Consider the following 19389-nt stretch of genomic DNA (forward strand, 5'->3'; position numbering starts at 1 on the left):
TTCCTTCTTTCTGTCCTTTCTTTCATTCTTTCTGGCTGTTTATTGTTTGAAAAGTTGTGATTGTATACATATATTTCTCTTTACCAAAACAGAGTGTAGACTGAGATGTGAGGAGTATTTCATAATCCATAGTGTCAGAGTTGAGCTCTCAGGTAAAGTAAGAACCAGGCTGGCATTATGAGGGAAGCTACTAGTTTGAGGACAGAAGTACACATAAAGGAAAGGAAATCAGCTGTCCTTTTTAGAGTGCATCCAACAAGTCAAGATATACACTATTGTATTTGATATGTGTATAGGTTAAGTGATCAACCAAAGTCCTCAATTCATCTTTTGCTTTCTGAGGTAATTTTGATATGCCAGAGCTTTCTCATGGCATTTTTTACTTCTGCATTCCTCAGGGTGTAGATGAGTGGATTGAGAAAAGGGGTCCCAATAGTATAAAATACAGTCACCATCTTGTCCATGGGGAAAGTGGTTGGGGGGCGTGTATATATGAATATACATGGACCAAAGGATAAGATTACTACTATGATGTGAGAAGTGCAAGTTGAGAGAGCTTTTTTCCTTCCTTCTGCACTATGATTTCTCAAGGAATGCAAGATGACAATATATGAGATTATCAGAATCACAAAACTGCTTGAGCAAAGGGCCCCACTGTTAGACACCAACAGTAAGTTGATCCTATAGGTGTCCATGCAAGCAAGTTTCAGCAAGGGCTGCAAATCACAGCAGTAATGATCAATCAAATTGGGTCCACAGAAAGGCAGTCTCAAGGCCAGGATAATCTGGGCTATAGAATGGATAAAAGACCCTATCCATGCAAGAATAATAAGGATGGTGCAGACCTGTCGTCTCATGATGGTTGGGTAATGTAAGGGCTTGCAGATGGCCACATAACGATCAGCAGCCATGAAGATGAGCACAAAGATCTCCATACAGCCAAATAAATGTAGGGCAAAGACTTGAGTCATGCACTCATTGTACGTTATGATTTTTTTTGCAGAGAGTGAATCCACAAGTAGTCTGGGGGCTATGGATGTTGAGAAGCAGAAATCTGTAAGGGACAAATAAAATAGGAAAAAGTACATGGGGCTCCCAAGTGTAGGGCTGTACTTGATGGTCACAATAATAAGCAAATTCCCTACCATGGTTCCCACATAAAAAATGAAGAATATTACAAATACCATTTTCTGCCTCATGGGATTTTGGGTCAATCCTAACAGTATGAACTCAGTTACGCTGTTGTTGTGTTGCATTGTTTCAGGCAAAGTGGAGAAATGGAAGTTAGAAATAATCTACAGATAAAAAGTATTATTGGAGCACCTGGGTGGCTCAGTGGGTTAAAGCCGCTGCCTTCGGCTCAGGTCATGATCTCAGGGTCCTGGAATCGAGTCCCACATCAGGCTCTCTGCTCAGCGGGGAGCCTGCTTCCTCCTCTCTCTCTGCCTGCCTCTCTGCCTGCTTGTGATCTCTGTCTGTCAAATAAATAAATAAAATCTTTTTTAAAAAAGTATTATTAAATGACTATTTCATTTGGAGTTCAAATCCATATGATCATGGATGTGTCAATTATCAGTGTGTAATCCCTTACCTTCTGTGTTGTTTTCTTCTGAATAAGGTGGGAATCATAATAGCTATTCACAATCTATTCACCTGAGTGCTTACGGAAGCAATGAAATACGTCAATAATAAAAGTGTATGTAATTCTTTAGGCATAATAAACAATCTAGGAGATAGGTATGAGATGGTATCTTTCTGAAGTGAAGGCTTCTCTTTAGTTTACAGCAAGGACCTATAATGACAGGATGTGGCAAAATGGAGACAACTCATGCAATATTTACATACTGCTCATTCACACTATTTGAGCCTTGTAGTTCAGTTATGAAGTATTTTCTAGTAAGTATTCTGAACAATCAAGGAATTATGTAGAAACTTTTGATAGTGTTTTCCATAATGACACCTAAAAGGGAGACGAACATGAGAGAGAGAGAGAGACAACAAAAGAGAAACAAACAATATTTAAGCTGTGAACATTCAGTCATTTGGTCCAATCCATTATGAAATTTATTTTAATCTGTTAGCTTGACTGTTTATCTCCTGTACTTTAACTCTCAATAATTTCTAGTTGTTTAGAGTTTTAAATTCAGTTTATATCATAAACTTTTTCATTTTTTATATTATACAATATAAAGGATTACTTACCATTTTAAAATACCCCTTTTATTTGTTGAAAATACATCATAATGATGCTGCATTAAAAATAAGGCTTTTAAATACCTCCTCTTAGTGGTTGATTTATTAATCACCTTGGTATATTAGTGGTTCATAAGGTTCATGACAACTGTGTTCTGACATAGGCTGCAGGGACAGCAAGATTCCTCAGATCAGCGTAAGATTTAAATGTCTGTGTCAGAGGGTGAGTCACTGTAGAGACAGTTCTGGACTCATGGCTCTTAACCACATTATGCCCCAACCACACTGCTAATCAGTATGATTTCTCTGCACTCTTAGGTTTTTGCCAGATATGCTCTTTGTCCAACTTTTTGGCAAACAAGAATGAAAACTTGTCCTTGGTTTCTAACAGTTAAATATTATAAAAAGATATCTATCTTTTTATCCACCCAACTACTTATTGATATATGCTGTATTTATCATCTATCTATCAATCATCTATCATCATCTATCTATCCTCTATCCATCCAGAGCTATTCATCTATCTATATAATAGAGATACAGACTGAGACATTTATATAGTTCACATAATCATATATATGAGAGGCTTACATTTAAAGGGAGCAACATAAGAGAGGCATCCTGTTTACTGCTAAATTTATCATCTAGGGAAAAAGTACATACTTATTAATAAGTATTAAAAAGGAAATGAAAGATCTAGGAGACTTTCCTATTGATAAAATCCAATAGTTTTCAGTCACATCCAATACTCACTTACACCAAAAAGGGATGCCTCCTTCATCCCAAGTAAAATCATTATCTCCATGGAGCACTTCCCTGGACATTCCAATAGGTATTATTTCTATTTGCTTATGTCTCCACCAGTTGCTGTTGTGCATTTCTATTATTCGGTGTTCTCAGTTTCCATTGTAATCTATGTCTAGAAAAACCTCTAAACTTTCTTTCCTTCCTCAAATGGCTTTTATGTGTCAGATGCATACTGTGACATTGATCAGATTAATTTTCTGAGTTAGATACACAGTTATGTTAATCCCTAAAACTAATCTTATCAGCTTTGATAAGAGTTTACCTGAAGGTTAGGATGTTCAGTTCTTCTTTCTTCTAAAGGTAATTTGGTTATTCTTTGCTCAGATGAGAATTTAAAAAAAAAAGGGGGGGGGGGCGCCTGGGTGGCTCAGTGGGTTAAGCCACTGCCTTCAGCTCAGGTCATGATCTCAGGATCCTGGGATCGAGTCCCGCATCGGGCTCTCTGCTCAGCAGGGAGCCTGCTTCCCTCTCTCTCTCTCTCTGCCTGCCTCTCTGTCTACTTGTGATTTCTCTCTGTCAAATAAATAAATAAAATCTTAAAAAAAAAGAAAAGAAAAAGAAAAAAGATGTTTCTAAAATTTTGTCTGATCTCATTTGATGTCACTGAAGCTCAGGTTCTCACTTGCATGCCTGAAGAAGCTGGTCTTGGATGCACCCTACACTTTCTGAAATCAAATCTTACATGGAATGTTGACTGGAAAGAAAATGCTCCCCGTTTTTCCTTTCCTGCTGTGGTATTTAAACATGAGTGATGCAAAATATTGGAGTCTAGGGAAGGTAATTACCTGAAATCTCCCTTCCTATTTTTTTTTTTTGTTCCTTTTTTGCCTCCTTCTTTTTTAATTAAGAATCCTGAGCTAGAAGTAGTAAAGAACTTAATTCTTGATATGTATTAACAGATTATGGGAAAAAGGTGATCTCTTCTTGAAATTAAAGGTGATTATTTGGGCCATAAAGGATGTTGTTTGGCTAAAATAAAAAAAAATAATAATAAAAACAGTGATTACCTAGTGATCTAGTGGCCAGGACATGGTTCTTGATACCATTATCCAAGAAAATGAACAGAATTTCTTAAGTAAATGGCTGATTCTAGGTCTAGGGCGGGGGATGTACAAGATGAACTGGAGCATCTTGGAGTGATGGAAGATAAGGAAGTGCAAACACACACACACACACACACACACACACACACACACACACACTGTGATGAGAATATGGCAAAGGGACACAAGAGCAATGTGAAGAGCCCTTGGTGACAAAAGCTGGAAAAAATTAAGGAACAAAATAAGTGACACTGAATTGAAATGTAACTCATAGTTTAAATAATCCACAAGTTTATAATGATATTAAACACTTAAATAAGTAATCAATAGGGGAAACTAGACAAATCTCCCATAATAAAAGAAACCCTAATGATACTGCAGTTACTCTTCTCTCAAAGGAGTGTAGGCTAATTCTCAGTCTCTTATTTGTAGAGTGAACACAAATGAGTTCCTTCCAAAAGGCTCACTGTGCATTGGGATGGAAGGAGTAATTTTAGAGAGGAGAAATGTGGAAAATACTACCTTAACCAGGTGGTCAAGGTTAACATCAATTGTGCTGAGTCACATTGAAAGTATGTACCCACTGGGATGGTCTGATGCAAATGAAGCTTGGCCTCTGTGATCTTTCTCCTAATAACCATAACCCTGTCCAATCTTGAGTAAAATATCAAACAAACACCAAGTGAAGGTTTTTATGTAAAACGTCTCACTAGTTCTTCTCAAAACAGTCAAGTTCATCAAAAACAAAAAACAGTTGAGAAGAGTTATATGATGGACACTGCATTAGCTATAGAAATGTAGTATCATTATTTTATACACCTAAAAGGAATAAAGTGCTGTATGTTAATTGTACTTGAAATAAATAAAAGAGTATCTATAACTCACTGTCTGGAGGTGCTGAAGAGGATATGTCAACTGAATTTAATGTGGTATGCTGAATGAGATTCTGGAGGAGAAAAATGCCATTAGTGAAAGTAATCTGAATAAAATATGGTTGTTGGTTAAAAATAATGGGTTCCCATGAAGTCAATTACTTGTGAACTAATGTATACTTCTATGTAAGATGGTAGTAGAGGAAACTGAGCACAGAGCAAGTGGGAAATCTCTTTTTCACCATTTCCCTGTTAATATAAACCTGTTATAAAATATGAGCTTTTTTTAAACATAAATGGCTTATTTCATCTAATATGTCATCAAAGTGAATTTCTGTTGTAGTGTGGCTCAGGAATCTTCCCTTTCTATGCTGAATAATATTTCACTGTATGTGTACCACATTTTGTTTATTTATATGTTGATGGACACTTGGGTGCCTTACCTATTTTTGCTAATATGACTATTGCTGATATGGACATGAAGGTACACATATTTCTTTCAATCCTCACTTCCAATGCTTTTGTTATATACCTGGAGGTGGAAATTAGAGATCATTTGATCATTGGAATGATCTGTAATCATTTTTTGGAATGTCATATTGTCTTTCACAGTTGCTATGCCATTTTTATATTCCTATGAACAGTAGGTACATAAGTGTTTAGTGATGTTGGGTATTTTCTCATCTGATCATTGCCCATTTGTATTCACATTTTTTGATAAATGTTTGCTTATTCAAGGATTTTATTGATATTGAGTTTTAGGAATTCCATGAGTTGCCTTTTCACTCTATTGATTGTGGCCTTTGATGCATAGAAGGTTTTAACTCTGAGCTTATTCATTTTTTTTAATTGTCATATTCAAGAAATCATTTCCTAAAATAATGTCTTGAAGATTTTTCCTTTTTTTTTAAGGTTTTATTTATTTGACAGACAGAGATCACAAGTAAGTGGAGAGGCAGGCGGGGCGGGGGGGAGGATTCAGGCTCCCCACTGAGCAGAGAGCTAGATGTGGGGCTCTATCCTAGGACCCTGCAATCATGACCTGAGCCAAAGGCAGAGGCTTTAACCTACTAAGCCTCCCAGGCACCCCTTGAAGCTTTTTTTTTTTTCTTCTAAATATTTTACAGTTTTAGTTCTTATACTTAGGTATTTGATCCATTTCCAGTTTATTTTGTATATGGTGTAAGTTAAGTTCTACCTTTATTCTTTTGCACATGAATCTCTAGTTTTTCCAAACTATTTGTTGAAAAAAACTATCCTTTTCCTATTAGGTGATGTTGATACCCTTGTAGAAAGTAAGGTGACCCTATAGGAGATGTTGTGTTTCTGGACTCTCCAATCTATTCCATCTGTCTAAGTACCTGTGTTAATGCCATTACCACACTGTTTTCATTACTATAATATTATGATAAGCTTTAAAATCAGGAAATGTGAGACTTAAAACTTTTTCTTTTCAATATTTATTTCTTTTCTTTTGACTAAAGGTCCCTTGAGATTCCATATGGAACCGTCAGCTGATTTTTCTATATCCTCAAAAATTGCCATTGGAGTTTTGATATGAATTGGTAAAAGTGAATTGTTTCATATATTACTGACTTCTAAACAATATTGAGTCTCCTGATCAATGAAAATGTGACATCTTTCAGAGTAGACACACACACACACACACACACACACACACACACACAGAATGATTCTTTAGAAAGAATTTGTTTTTGTTTAGATGGAAGATGAAGAGTGCAAAATCTGCAGAGTCAATGTCTCATTTTGAGTCTGAACACCAGAAACTGCTATGAGCCTGTAAGACTTGATGTCCCAGTTCAGGTCCACAGGCAGGAGCTCTGTACATCAGGAAGAGTTATGTGTCAGAGTGGAAACATCAGGCAGGAAGAGCTAATGGTGCAGTTTGCAGGCTCTCAGGCAGGAGAATCCCCTCTTACTCATGGCAGGTTAGTCTTCCATAATTTTCAGGCCTTCATTTGGTTGGATGAGGAGCCACTTTAGTTAGAGCAATCTACTTTATTCACTCTCCCAATACAAAAGTTAATATCATCCAGAAAAATCTTAGTCATCACCAAAAGCAAGAGTCAAACCAATATCTGAGCTTCCAGTGGTCTAGATAAGTTAACAAATAAAATTAAACAGTCCATTGATTATCCACACTGTGTGTGTGTGTATATGTGTGTGTGTGTAATCTCCATAAATAACACCTAAACTCCAAATAAAGACTATACATGGTTATAATTCCACCTAACATTGTACAACTATTCTGTATGTACATGAAAATGCACTAAGACCTCCAAAAAAGGCAAGGTGAAACTTTTGGGTGATTTGTACTTTCCCCTTGATCTTCAGTTAGCTAAAACCATGATGGAAAATAAAAGACAGAAGCTTTTGATTGTGATGAAGTCCCAAAAGTTTATTTTCGCTTTTGTTTCCTTTGCATTTGGAGACATATCTTGAAAGAAGTTGCTGTGGCTGATATCAAAGAGATTACTGCCTATGTTCTCCTCTAGGACTCTGATGGATTCCTGTCTCACGTTGAGGTCTTTTATCCATTTTGAGTTTATCTTTGTGTACGGTGTAAGAAAATGGTCAAATTTCATTCTTCTACTTATAGCTGCTCAGTTTTCCCAGCACCATTTATTGAAGAGACTGTCTTTTTTCCACTGTATATTTTTTCCTGTTTTGTCAAAGATTAATTGACCATAGAGTTGAGGATCCATATCTGGGCTCTCTACTCTGTTCCACTGGTCTATGTGTTTTTATGCCAGTACCATGCTGTCTTGGTGATCACAGCTTTGTAATAAAGCTTGAAATCAGGTAACATGATGCCCCCAGCTTTATTTTTGTTTTTCAACATTTCCTTAGCAATTCGGGGTCTCTTCTGATTCTATACAAATTTTAGGATTATTTGCTCCAGCTCTTTGAAGAATACCGGTGGAATTTTGATGGAATGACATTAAAAGTATAGATTGCACTAGGCAGTATAGCTATTTTAACAATATTTATTCTTCTGATCCAAGAGCATGGAATGGTCTTCCATCTTTTTGTGTCTTCTTCAATTTCTTTCATGAGTGTTCTGTAGTTCCTCAAGTACAGATCCTTTACCTCTTTTGTTAGAAAATCAAAAGCTTCTGAACAGCAAAGGAAACAGTCAAAAAAAAAAAAACAAAAAAACAAAAACAACAACAACAAAAAAAAACCAAAGAGGCAACCCACGGAATGGGAGAAGATATTTGCAAATGACAGTACAGACAAAAGGTCGATGGTTGATATCCAGGATTTATAATGAACTACTCAAACTCAATACACACGAAACAGGCAAACATATCAAAAAAAAATGAGCAGAAGATATGAACAGACAGTATTCCAATCAAGACATACAAATGGCTATCAGACACATGAAAAAATGTTCATCATCATTAGCCCTCAGGGAGATTCAAATTAACACATTGAGATATCACCTTACACCAGTTAGAATGGCCAAAATTAACAAAACAGGAAACAACATGTGTCGGAGAGGCTGTGGAGAAAGGGGAACCCTCTTCCACTGTTGGTGGGAATGCAAGTTGGTGCAGCCTCTTTGGAGAACAGTGTGGAGATTCCTCAAGAAATCAAAAATAGAACTTCCCTATGACCCTGCCATTGCACTCCTGGGTATTTACCCCAAAGATACAGTTGTCCTGAAAAGAAGGGCCATCTGTACCCCAATGTTTATAGCAGCAATGGCCACGGTTGCCAAACTGTGGAAAGAACCAAGATGCCCTTCAATGGACGAATGGATAAGGAAGATGTGGTCCATATACACTATGGAGTATTATGCCTCCATCAGAAAGGACAAATACCCAACTTTTGTAGCAACATGGAGGGACTGGAAGAGATTATGCTGAGTGAAATAAGTCAAGCAGAGAGAGTCAATTATCATATGGTTTCACTTATTTGTGGAGCGTAACAAATATCATGGAAGACAAGGGGTCTTAGAGAGGAGAAGGGAGTTCGGGTAAATTGGAAGGGCTGGTCAATCATAAGAGACTATGGACTCTGAAAAACAACTGAGGGGTTTGAAGTGGCGGGGGGGTGAGAAGTTGGAGTAACAGGTGGTGGGTATTATAGAGGGCACAGATTGCATGGGGCACTGGATGTGGTGAAAAAATAATGAATACTGTTTTTCTGAAAATAAATAAATTAATTTAATTTAAAAAAAAAGAAAAGAAAAGACAAATAGGATATGGCACAAATTCCACATATCTTCAGTTTCATGGTGAGGTAATGAGAAAGTGAAGAAAAGAAACAAGCAAAAAACATTTGCTTTAAATATATATATTTACACACATATACATATCCATAATATAAAGAGTAAATAAAATAATTACCATATTCTGATCTGAGGGTATTGAACGGGCAGAGGGTGGGAAGTTGGGAGAACCTGGTGGTTGGTATTAGGGAAGGCATGTTTTGCATTGAGCACTGGGTATGGTGCATAAACAATGAATTCTGGTACACTGAAAAGAAATTAAAAAAATAATAAATAAATAAATAAATAATAATTACCATCTTCATTTTTGTAACAGTCCCATGATTAATTTATAATTACTTTCTTCTATTATTCATTCTGTATTCAATGTGCCTTCAGCAAACTGGAAAGATGGTTGTGTTTCTTTAGCTGGTGGGGTGACACAAACCTTCATTCCTCAAGTATCTGGGTCATTAATAGTTCTTCCTGGATTTTGTTGTTTTAGTATTCCATTGCCCTTGATCACAGAGTATGGTGACACTAAAAGTGGTCCTATGGATCTCCTGTATTCTTGGTGTAATCTTCCTTATCTCCACTCTGCAGTAGTAATAAATTTCCCCTTGGTTGCCAGGATCAGTCACTCTAGCCTGCACACCAACTTACTCTTTTGCCTTTAGATTCAAGGACATGAGCTATTTAAAGTGGTCAGGCAGCAGTCCTAACACTCTTTTCAAAAGAGTTGTTGTGTCTCCTGCTGGAAATGTTTCTCTCATTGGAATGAAGACTTTGAAGCAAGAAGAACATAAGTAAAAGGGAATAGGAAGCAAAAAACTTGATAGTGGGTCACTAGGGTTAATAATGTGTGGTGCTTCTCCCATTTCTACCCTTTGATTAGAGGTCTGGGTATGGGAGTTCAACAACATATCATGGGTGCTGATTCAGAGCATCTAGGGCCTTCCTGAGAAGTCAGGCCCCTTTTTCAAAATCCCCCAGTGGATGTCTGAAAAAATAAATAGTGTTGAACTCCTTATATAATTTTTTTCATACATGTATATCTAGGATAAAGTTTAATTTATAAATTAGGCACAATAAGTTATTAACATCAATAATAATGAAGTAGAAAACTTACAACAATATACTGTGAAAAAAGAGTTATCTGAATATGGCCTCTCTCAAAGTACCTGAATATACTGTACTCACCCTTCAACTTCTGATCATATGAGATGATAAATTGTCAGTTGTGAAAGAAATACTTGGGGAACTTCAAATCTGTACCCATGTAAACAGCCTGATGAGGAGGCTTTCCAGAAAATGACCTTGAAGAATAAATAAATCACCACAAAACAAACTTCTTCAACCTCTATGTTCTGAGAAAGAGCCCAGGAAATGAATTCTGTTTTATTGTTCATTTTTCTCATGGAATAAATCTAGTACACCAAGTTCCCAAAGATAATGAAATTATCTGAAAGAAAAACACAACAAGGAAACAACATTTATTTCTCACTCAAAATAGAGAATGATAGCAGTTGGAAAAGAAAAATGGGTACTCACTGCTGTTTGGCATGAATATTTATAGAAATTTAGGTGTACATATTTTGATACTTTACCTCCGTTTTTAGCCCATTCATTCACATTATATGAAGAAACAAAGTCCAGAGACATAAACCAATTCTCTAAGTCACACATCTAACCATGAAACTCAGGCTTTTTTAAGTGTTGGTTTGTTTTGTTTTGTTTTTCCATTTGCTTATTTTTAGGTATTTAGTAGTTCATTCTGTGTAAGACAGCCAACTAACTTTGAATCAATTAAGAGTTAGAGGATATGGTAATGTTCATATATCTAGAAAGGGTCATCCTATCTTTGCCCCAGAATTAAAAACGTGTTCCCATATTTTCCCTTCTGAATACTGCCATGAGTGTTCAAGAAGTTGAGTGTGGGTTATCTCCACGGGTTTGTCTTAAAATACGATCTATGATCTTTGAGTTCATGAATTTATGGTCCCTTATTTGATATCAATCTCTTATAGTCAAGAGGTGGTAGGTATAGTTAAAAAGAGGACAAAAATTGTATACTTCTCCTTCTGAGACCATTGTGTTATAATTTTTGATAAATCCTTTAGCTTCATGGAGCTTCTGTTACCCCATTTGTGAAATTAGAAAATCAGTTTATTATTATCATATGAGCAGTTACTTGTACTATCAAAATAAATCGATGCTTTCAGCCTGGGGTAGCAATGAATCTCTTAGGAGAAGGCAGAAATAAAAGTAGATAAAGCAATGAAAGGAACTGTTGTAGACACATCAAGACCTCTTGGATTTGAAAGAAGGGGAATGAAATCTCAGGCAATTTCTTGTCTTCACCTTCAGTGTTTGAGGATTTTTTAAAGAATTACTTATACTTATAAACACCTGTTTGTTTATTAAAAAAAAAAAAAAAGAAAATATAGTCACAGGAAAAAAAAAGAAAGAAAAGGAAGGACTCTTCTCATAATCTCACTAATTTCTTCATTCTCATTGTAAATGTTCAGGTCTTAAGGTAGTTTATATTATTCTCCCACTCAGGATTTATTAGCTATTTCAAAGCGGTCATCACTGGAAATGCTTTTAATGGATTTAGGAAGAAGGCAGTACCAGATGCATCTTCAGTACTGGGACATCAGGTGTTCTAGTGAAGCCACCCGAATGTACAGATAGAACAGTGTATGAGCAATAGTTTTGATTTAAACATACAAGTTCATACTCTAACTGAGCCACAGATGTAAATGATTCCTCTAGTGGTAGGTTAGGATGGCATTGCACAGTGTCTTAGCCCATCATTAGGAATTCTGTCTCTTTGAGGCCACATCACCTTTAGGTCTGTCGTGTATAGCACATGTAGTTTCTACTCTACTCTCTGCTCTCAGTGCTCTCAGCTGTCACTTTGCCCCAATGTTGTGCCTGGCTCTTTCTGCTTTTGAGACACTGAAAGGCTTTGTTTCCTCAGATCTGTGTGTTATATATAGCTAATAGAGTAGTCCTTACGAGAGTATCTTCTTTTATATGGTATGAAACGGTGTTAATATCAACAGTAAAAATCATAATAGTAATAAAAATTCAGGTTTAGGGGCGCCTGGGTGGCTCAGTGGGTTAAGCCGCTGCCTTCGGCTCAGGTCATGATCTCAGGGTCCTGGGATCGAGTCCCGCATCCGGCTCTCTGCTCAGCAGGGAGCCTGCTTCCTCCTCTCTCTCTCTGCCTGCCTCTCTGCCTACTTGTGATCTCTCTCTGTCGAATAAATAAATAAATTCTTTAAAAAAAAAATTCAGGTTTACACTAAAAAATACACCCTGTTTCCACATGTTCATTCTGCTTTGTTTGTTTCTTCCTTTGACTACTTTCACCATTTAATCCACTCTTCTTATCCCGCCCTGTGGCAAACACCAATATGTCCTGTGTATCTGTGAGTTCAGTTTTTTGATATATTTTTTTCTGATTTCCCATGTTAATGAGATCTTACAGTATCTTTCTTTCTGTTTGATTTATTTAGCATAATTCCCATAATGATCTCTTCGTTTTTGTCACAAATGGCAATATTCAAAAGGAAAACAATATCTAATTTTCATGACGGCAGACCTTGGGGGTTGTTTAGTTGTAGTTGGACAAGTGAGGATCTCCTGGCACTAATGTTTAGTCCTCACCTACACCCCTCTTCAGCTGGGGCTTTATGCTGTGCTCCTCGAGCACCTGGAGCATGGACTTCTCCAATAGCCCATAGAAACTTTGCCTTTGGTGGGTAGCATTGTACTCTGCACTTGGCTGCTGAAGCACATGTCCTGAGTCTAATTCATAAGGCACCATTTTGAAGATTAGAAACAGATGGCCTTTTCTCATGCCACAAGCGATTTATTTACCAATAATGAAATTTCTATGAGCCATTCTGTATGAATGATACAAACTAAATTTTAAACACGATCTTGATCGTTTAAAATTTTAATTATGGGATGCCAGAGTGGCTCTGTCAGTGAAGCATTTGCATTTGACTCAGGTCATGATCTCAGGGTCTTGGGATCTAGCCCTGCATTGGGCCTAGAGCTTGGTGGGGATCCTGCTTCTGCTGCTGCCTGCTTCTCCCTCTGCTTGTCTGCTCACTCTGTCTCTGAGAAGTAAATAAATAAACATATTTTAATGTAAATAAATAAATGTATTTTAAAGAATAAAATAAAATTTTAACTGTTATGGATTCCTAAGTTATACACTAACTTTTAAGAATATTTATATATCTTTTGTTCATGGGAAATAAATTTTTAAGAACGGTTGCTATATGACCTTGTATTCTGTACAAATGATCAGTAGGATTAACATTTACCTGTTTTTAATGTCTTTATTGAGATACATACCACATACTAAACAATTCACTTATTTGAAATATATAATAGTATAGAAGGCTGAGAAACAACCAACATTAACTAATTTTACAATATATTTGACACTCTAAAAAGAAACCCTATTCCCCCCACAAAAAAAATAAATAAAAAATTAAAAAAAAAAAAAAAGAAACCCTATTCCACTTGCCCCTTTTGGTTACCTGTCATTCCTCTCCATCACCATCACTAGCAATCCTAGGCAAATAGCATTCTATTTTTTATATTTATTTATTTATTTATTCAGGAGTAGTGGGGGAGGGGCAGGAGAGATTCTTAAGCAGATTCCATAGTGGGTGTAGAGCATGATGGGGCCTAATCCCATGATCATGAGTTCATTATCTGAGCTGAAATTGAGTCTGAGCCTGAACAGACTGAGCCAGAAAGGGTCCCCATAATCCACTTTATTACTCTATAGCTTAACTTTTCTAGACATTTCATATAAAAGGAATTAAGTATGTTTTCTTTTTTAACCTTTTTCTTTCATTTAGTATTAAGTTCTAAGCGTTAGTTTCACCCATATTGTGGCAATTATCAATATTTGTTTCCTTTTTGTTGATGAATCACCTTCCATTTTATGAATTCATCAATTGTTTGAACTGTAGATGTTTCCTCATTTTAGCTCTTATGAATAATGCTGCTATGAATAAACTTGGTTTACAAGTTTATGTGAAGATACATTTAATTTCCATAGGGTAGTTGTTTAAGATGAGAATAGCTAGGTCATTGTTGTTCTATGTTTAATCTTCTGAGGCACTTCCACATTGTTTTCCAAAGTAGTTGCACCATTTAACATTACCACAAACAATTTATGAGAACACTAATTACTCTACCACCTCCCTAAAACTCATTATTACCTGATTGTTTTGATTCTAGACATCCTAGTGGGTGGAAAGTGCTGTCTCATTATGACTGAGGTTTGCATTACCAATTATCTGAAGGTGTTAACATCTTATGTTCTGTTGGACATTTGGAGTATATTTTTTTGCATTAGGGTTTATTCAGATATTTTGCCAGTTTTTAATTTGGGTTAGTGCTTTTTTTTTTATTATTACGTGGTAGGAGTACTTTATAGAGTCTGAAAACAAGTTCCTCATCAGATATATAATTTGAAAAAAAAAAAAAATGTTGTCTTGGTGGTTCAGTTGGTGAGGTATCTGTCTTCTGCTCAGGTCATGATCTCAGTTAGGGTGTTGGGATCAAGCCCTCCATTAGGCTACCTGCTCAGTGGGGAGTCTACTTCTTTCTCTCCTCTCCCCCAACTTCTCCTCTTACTTTATCTCTCAAATAACTATAATCTTTAAAATATATACATACATAATTTACAAGTATTTCCTCCCAATATGTGGGTTGACATTACACTTTGTTGATGATGTAATTTTCAGCATAATAGGCATTAATTTTTATGAAGCCTTAAGGCAGGTATTCAAGGTCACAATGAGGTACTCATTTGCAATAAAATATTTGTATATTTTCAACTCAAGGGAATGAAATTTTTAATGACAGTCACTGTTCTGCTTTTTTTTTTCCCTATGAAAATGATCATTAAATTTGAAAGGTTTTTTTTTTTTTTTTTTTTGAGGAGACTTAGTCATATCAGTAAGGTGTTATTTTAGTAATATAAATCTTTTTGTGAAACAAATTTTACATGTAATGAAATGCAGACCTTTTTAAATATAAAGTTTGATGAGTCTTGTTAAATGTATTGTTCACATAGCCATTAAGAAATTCAAGACCTAGAATACTTTCATTAACCCAGAAAATTCTGTCATGCTCCTTTTCAGTTAATTGTCTCAGATGCAACTATTGTCCTGATTTGTATCACTCTACTTTAGTGTTGTCTGTTCTTTATCTTCATGAAAATTGAATCACAGCATTTACTCATAGTGCATGCTCTCTGTTCTGGGACTTGTCATATTGTTCTGTATATCATTAGTCTATTACTTTTCTTTGCTGGAGAATATTCTGTCTATCCTGCCAACCTGTGCCTTTCAAGTTCAGTGTATTTGAATTTAATGCAATTGTTAAATTTTGGGGAGTAAGTTCATACTATTTTAGTTTACATTTTGTCCTTTTGTAAATTATTTTACAGATTTTCTATATTTTTTGAGTTAATGGAGTAAATGGTTTTTGTCTACTATTCAATTTTCTCTTCTTCACATCTTCTTTATTTTTATTTTTATAAAACTTTTGTAAATCTCTATTTTTTAGGGAAGTTTCAGGATCACAGCAAAACTGAGCCAAAGCTATGTGATTTCCTTCATCTCCTCTGCTTAAGAAATAGGCAGAGGGACTGAATGGACCTTTCCAAAGACATAAAAAATGGTAAACAGGTACATCAAAACGTGCTCAATATCATTTATCATCAAGGAGATGCAAATAAAAATCATAATGAGATATCACATCACCTTTCTGTTTTCCCAGAAAATGACCTTGTAAAAGAATGAGACTACAAAGAAAAAAAATTATTGCATCCAGGTACTGAGAAAGACCCCAAAAGAGGAATTGTTACATTATTCATTTTTTCCATGGAATAATTCTAGCATACCCAGTTTTGAGGAAACAATGAAATTATCTGAAAGACAGACATATCAGGGAACAACATTTATTTATGATTCAAGATAAATGAAGAATCCTAGTAGTTGCAAAAGGGAAATGGGTACTTACTACTGTTTGACATAAATGATTAGAGAAATTGAAGTACACATATTTTGATCATGTTACCTCCATTTATAGTCAATCCATTCACATTAAATGAGGAAACAAAGTCCAGAGACAGAAAACAAATTCTCTGCATCACACATTTAATCAAGAAACTGCTTTTCTTTCTGATTGAAACTTTGAATTCTGGAGAAATTGCTGGGTAAATGATTTCTAGTTTATACCTGGGAGAAACTATAATGCAGGCTTTCATACTTCTGCTTTTTGAGTATAAGCCATTAAACTGACTCTTGACCTCTAATATCCTTTCTTATTCCTCTCCTGTTCCTACTCATTTCATTCACCTCATTCTTTCTATTCCCTTTGTATTCTCATCAAACCAACTTCTTCCTTTTTCATACAGTGTCCACAATGTCAGACTCTTACCTGCTTCTATTCCTGGACGGAGCCTATAAACTGCCTATGCCTGGACTAGTTTCACCACTTACACAGCTGACTTCTTGATATCACCAGACATTTTATGAGAGACTATACATTCCTTTCCCAATCTGTAAAAAGCCACAAAGGGGGAAAATTAGTCTTTGAGTTTCCTTCCCACTGGCCAAAGTTCAGTCCCAGAGTGGGCCATTTGCACTGACATCTGGCCATGTCACTGGACTCTTTCTAGAGCTGTAGAAAAATATAGAGTCCAAATTAGCAGCAGGGGCATTCCAAGCAGGAAGCAAACTTGATGGGAAAGCCTCTGTGCATATTAGGTCCCAGTCATGTCACACAGTGTCTACTACCTCAGCAGCAATAGGGAATATCTCTTGGTAGGATTTCAGAAGTGCCCCCATGAATATGAGCCAAAGTCTTGTCAAGTCAGGCCCATGAGTGACCAAAGATGGAGAAGAGTATCGTGATGAGATGCAGGACATTGCTAAGGCATCTCTGGCTATAAGCAAGAGAAGTGCAGGAATATCGGTGACACTAAAAAAGAAAAATCTGAGTGTCATGCATGATCTGTCTCACACTTAGATGTTAGCTCTCATTTGCTTGATTGGTCAGGTGATGTTCGCCTTCACTGCAAAGGGATTTGACTCTTTCCTTCTTTGCCTTTGTCAAATCTGAAAACTAGTCATCTTTACAGTTAACATAAAAAAAAAAAAAAGATTTTGAACAGTGCTCTCAGATATAGTATATGTTACTTCCCAAATTTAGAGGCTCATGAAATTCTGTGTTTCTTTCCTACTGGTAGGAGAAAATGCTACTTTTTTTGATTGAGGGAATCTCTGCATCTCCAGGCCATATCACTCTCTGCCTATGTGACTGTTCTCTGAAACTTCACAATGTTTATCTTCTGCTTTCTTCTTTGTGTGAACATAGTATGTGTGTTAATTTCCTACAATTATATACCAGGAAATAACACTAAGCAAAAAATAAGTGGCTTAGAACCACAAAATTGGATTTCCAAATTAACAGTTTTGTTTTATTTTTCTTTTTTTAAAGATTGTTATGTATTTATTTGACAGAGAGAGTGTGCATGTGTGTGTGCAGAGTGAGTATAAGAGGGAGAAGCAGACTCCCTGCGAAGTGGAGAGTCCTAGAGGGAGCTTGATTCTGGGACCCCGAGATCATGACCTGAGCCCAAGGCAGATGCTTATCTGACTGAGCTACCCAATCGCCACCCCAACCTGATCCCTAATTACTAGTTTTAAATTGCAAACCAAAACCTGAAAGCTTAAAATAAAAGCAATTTATTTGATTATGCTTCTGCAATGTAGGTTGGATTTAGCTGGGTGTTCCTTCTACTGCTTTCACCTGCGAACATGCTCAGTGTTATGAATGGAGTCTGAATGAAGTGCATGGTCCAAGATGGCCTTATATATACATCTGGTAATCGGCTCAGGCATGTCAGTTCTCACAGTTTCTTCGGGAGTGTAGATTGGGCACTACCTCACCACTGTTGTTTCAGGGCAGTGGTTGTTTCACAAAACAAAATTTCAAGACCTCTCAAGCCAGCCTTTAGGGATTATACAACATCACCTTTACCATCTTCTGTTCATGTGGCTAAAGGTTACATGTGAGTTGTGTCACAAGTTTAATCCATATAAAAGCATAAAAAGATAGACTCCACATTTTTTTGGTAACATATAATTATCATATAACAGTATTGGTGGATTTAGGTGTACAACCTAACTATTGATAAGGAATATATTTCAAAAAATCACCACACAAATCTAGTTAGCACCCATCACATCACATAGTTACATGTTTTTCTTATGGTGAAAAATGACAAGAGCTACTCTGTGATTTTGAGATAAACAATATAGTATTATTAACTACAGACTCTAGTACATTATTACATTCCCATCGGGTAATATTTGTTTACTTTATAACTGGAAATTTCTTCCCTTGACCACCTTCACCTATTTCATCTACCCTTTCTATCCCCCACTGTGGCAACCACCAATATGGTCTCTCTATTTATAAGTTCATTTATAAAAAGCAATTATTATTTAAGATTCCCCATGCTAATCAGATCATATAGTGTCTGTCTTCCTGTTTGCCTTACTTAGCATAATCCCCATCATCATACATCCATGTGGTAATAAATGGCAATACAAAAAGGCAAACAATGCCTAATTTTTATAAAGCAGACCTTTGGGGCTGTTTAGTTGGAGCTTGACTAGTCAGGCTCTCCTGATTCAAAAATTTGTTCCTCACCCTCAACCCTCAGCTCCAGTGAGGGTTTTGTGATATGCTCCTCAAGTACCTGGAACATGGACTACTCTAGCAACACATAGAAATTTTGCATTTAGTGGACAACACTGTGCTCTGCACCTGGATGTTAAATCAGATGTCCCTGGGTTTGGTTCCTATGGCACCATTTTGCAGATTAGAAAGAGATGGCCATTTCTTATATCACATGCTAATTATTTCCCAATAATAAAATTTATTTGAGCCATTCTGTATAAATTATACAAAAAATTTTCAAATATGATCTTGATCATTTAAAATTTTAATCAGGATAAAGATCCAAGTCACTGTGATACAGTAATTTATTTTCCTTATTTTTGTATTAATATATGATGTATTATTAGCCCCAGGGGTACAGGTCTGTGAATCGCAGGTTTACACACTTCACATCACATACCTTCCCAAATGTCCATAAACTCCCACCCTCTCCCTACCTCTC

At 36.2% G+C, this 19389-nt stretch overlaps 1 protein-coding gene and 1 long non-coding RNA gene across 2 annotated transcripts in view; one reads left to right on the forward strand and one right to left on the reverse strand.

Annotated features, from left to right (window-relative positions):
* LOC309873033 overlaps positions 1–19389 on the forward strand; it is a 697683-nt gene that overhangs the window by 49922 nt on the left and 628372 nt on the right. The window lies entirely within an intron of this gene.
* Positions 324–1256, reverse strand: LOC309872914 (olfactory receptor 4C11-like; the record flags this gene model as incomplete). Its single annotated transcript, XM_082747884.1, has 1 exon — positions 324–1256. One exon carries the CDS (start codon positions 1254–1256, stop codon positions 324–326), a length of 933 nt encoding a protein of 310 aa, XP_082604010.1.

Source organism: Mustela nivalis (assembly GCF_964662115.1).
Source record: "Mustela nivalis genome assembly, chromosome: 9".
Taxonomy (NCBI): Eukaryota; Metazoa; Chordata; class Mammalia; order Carnivora; family Mustelidae; genus Mustela; species Mustela nivalis.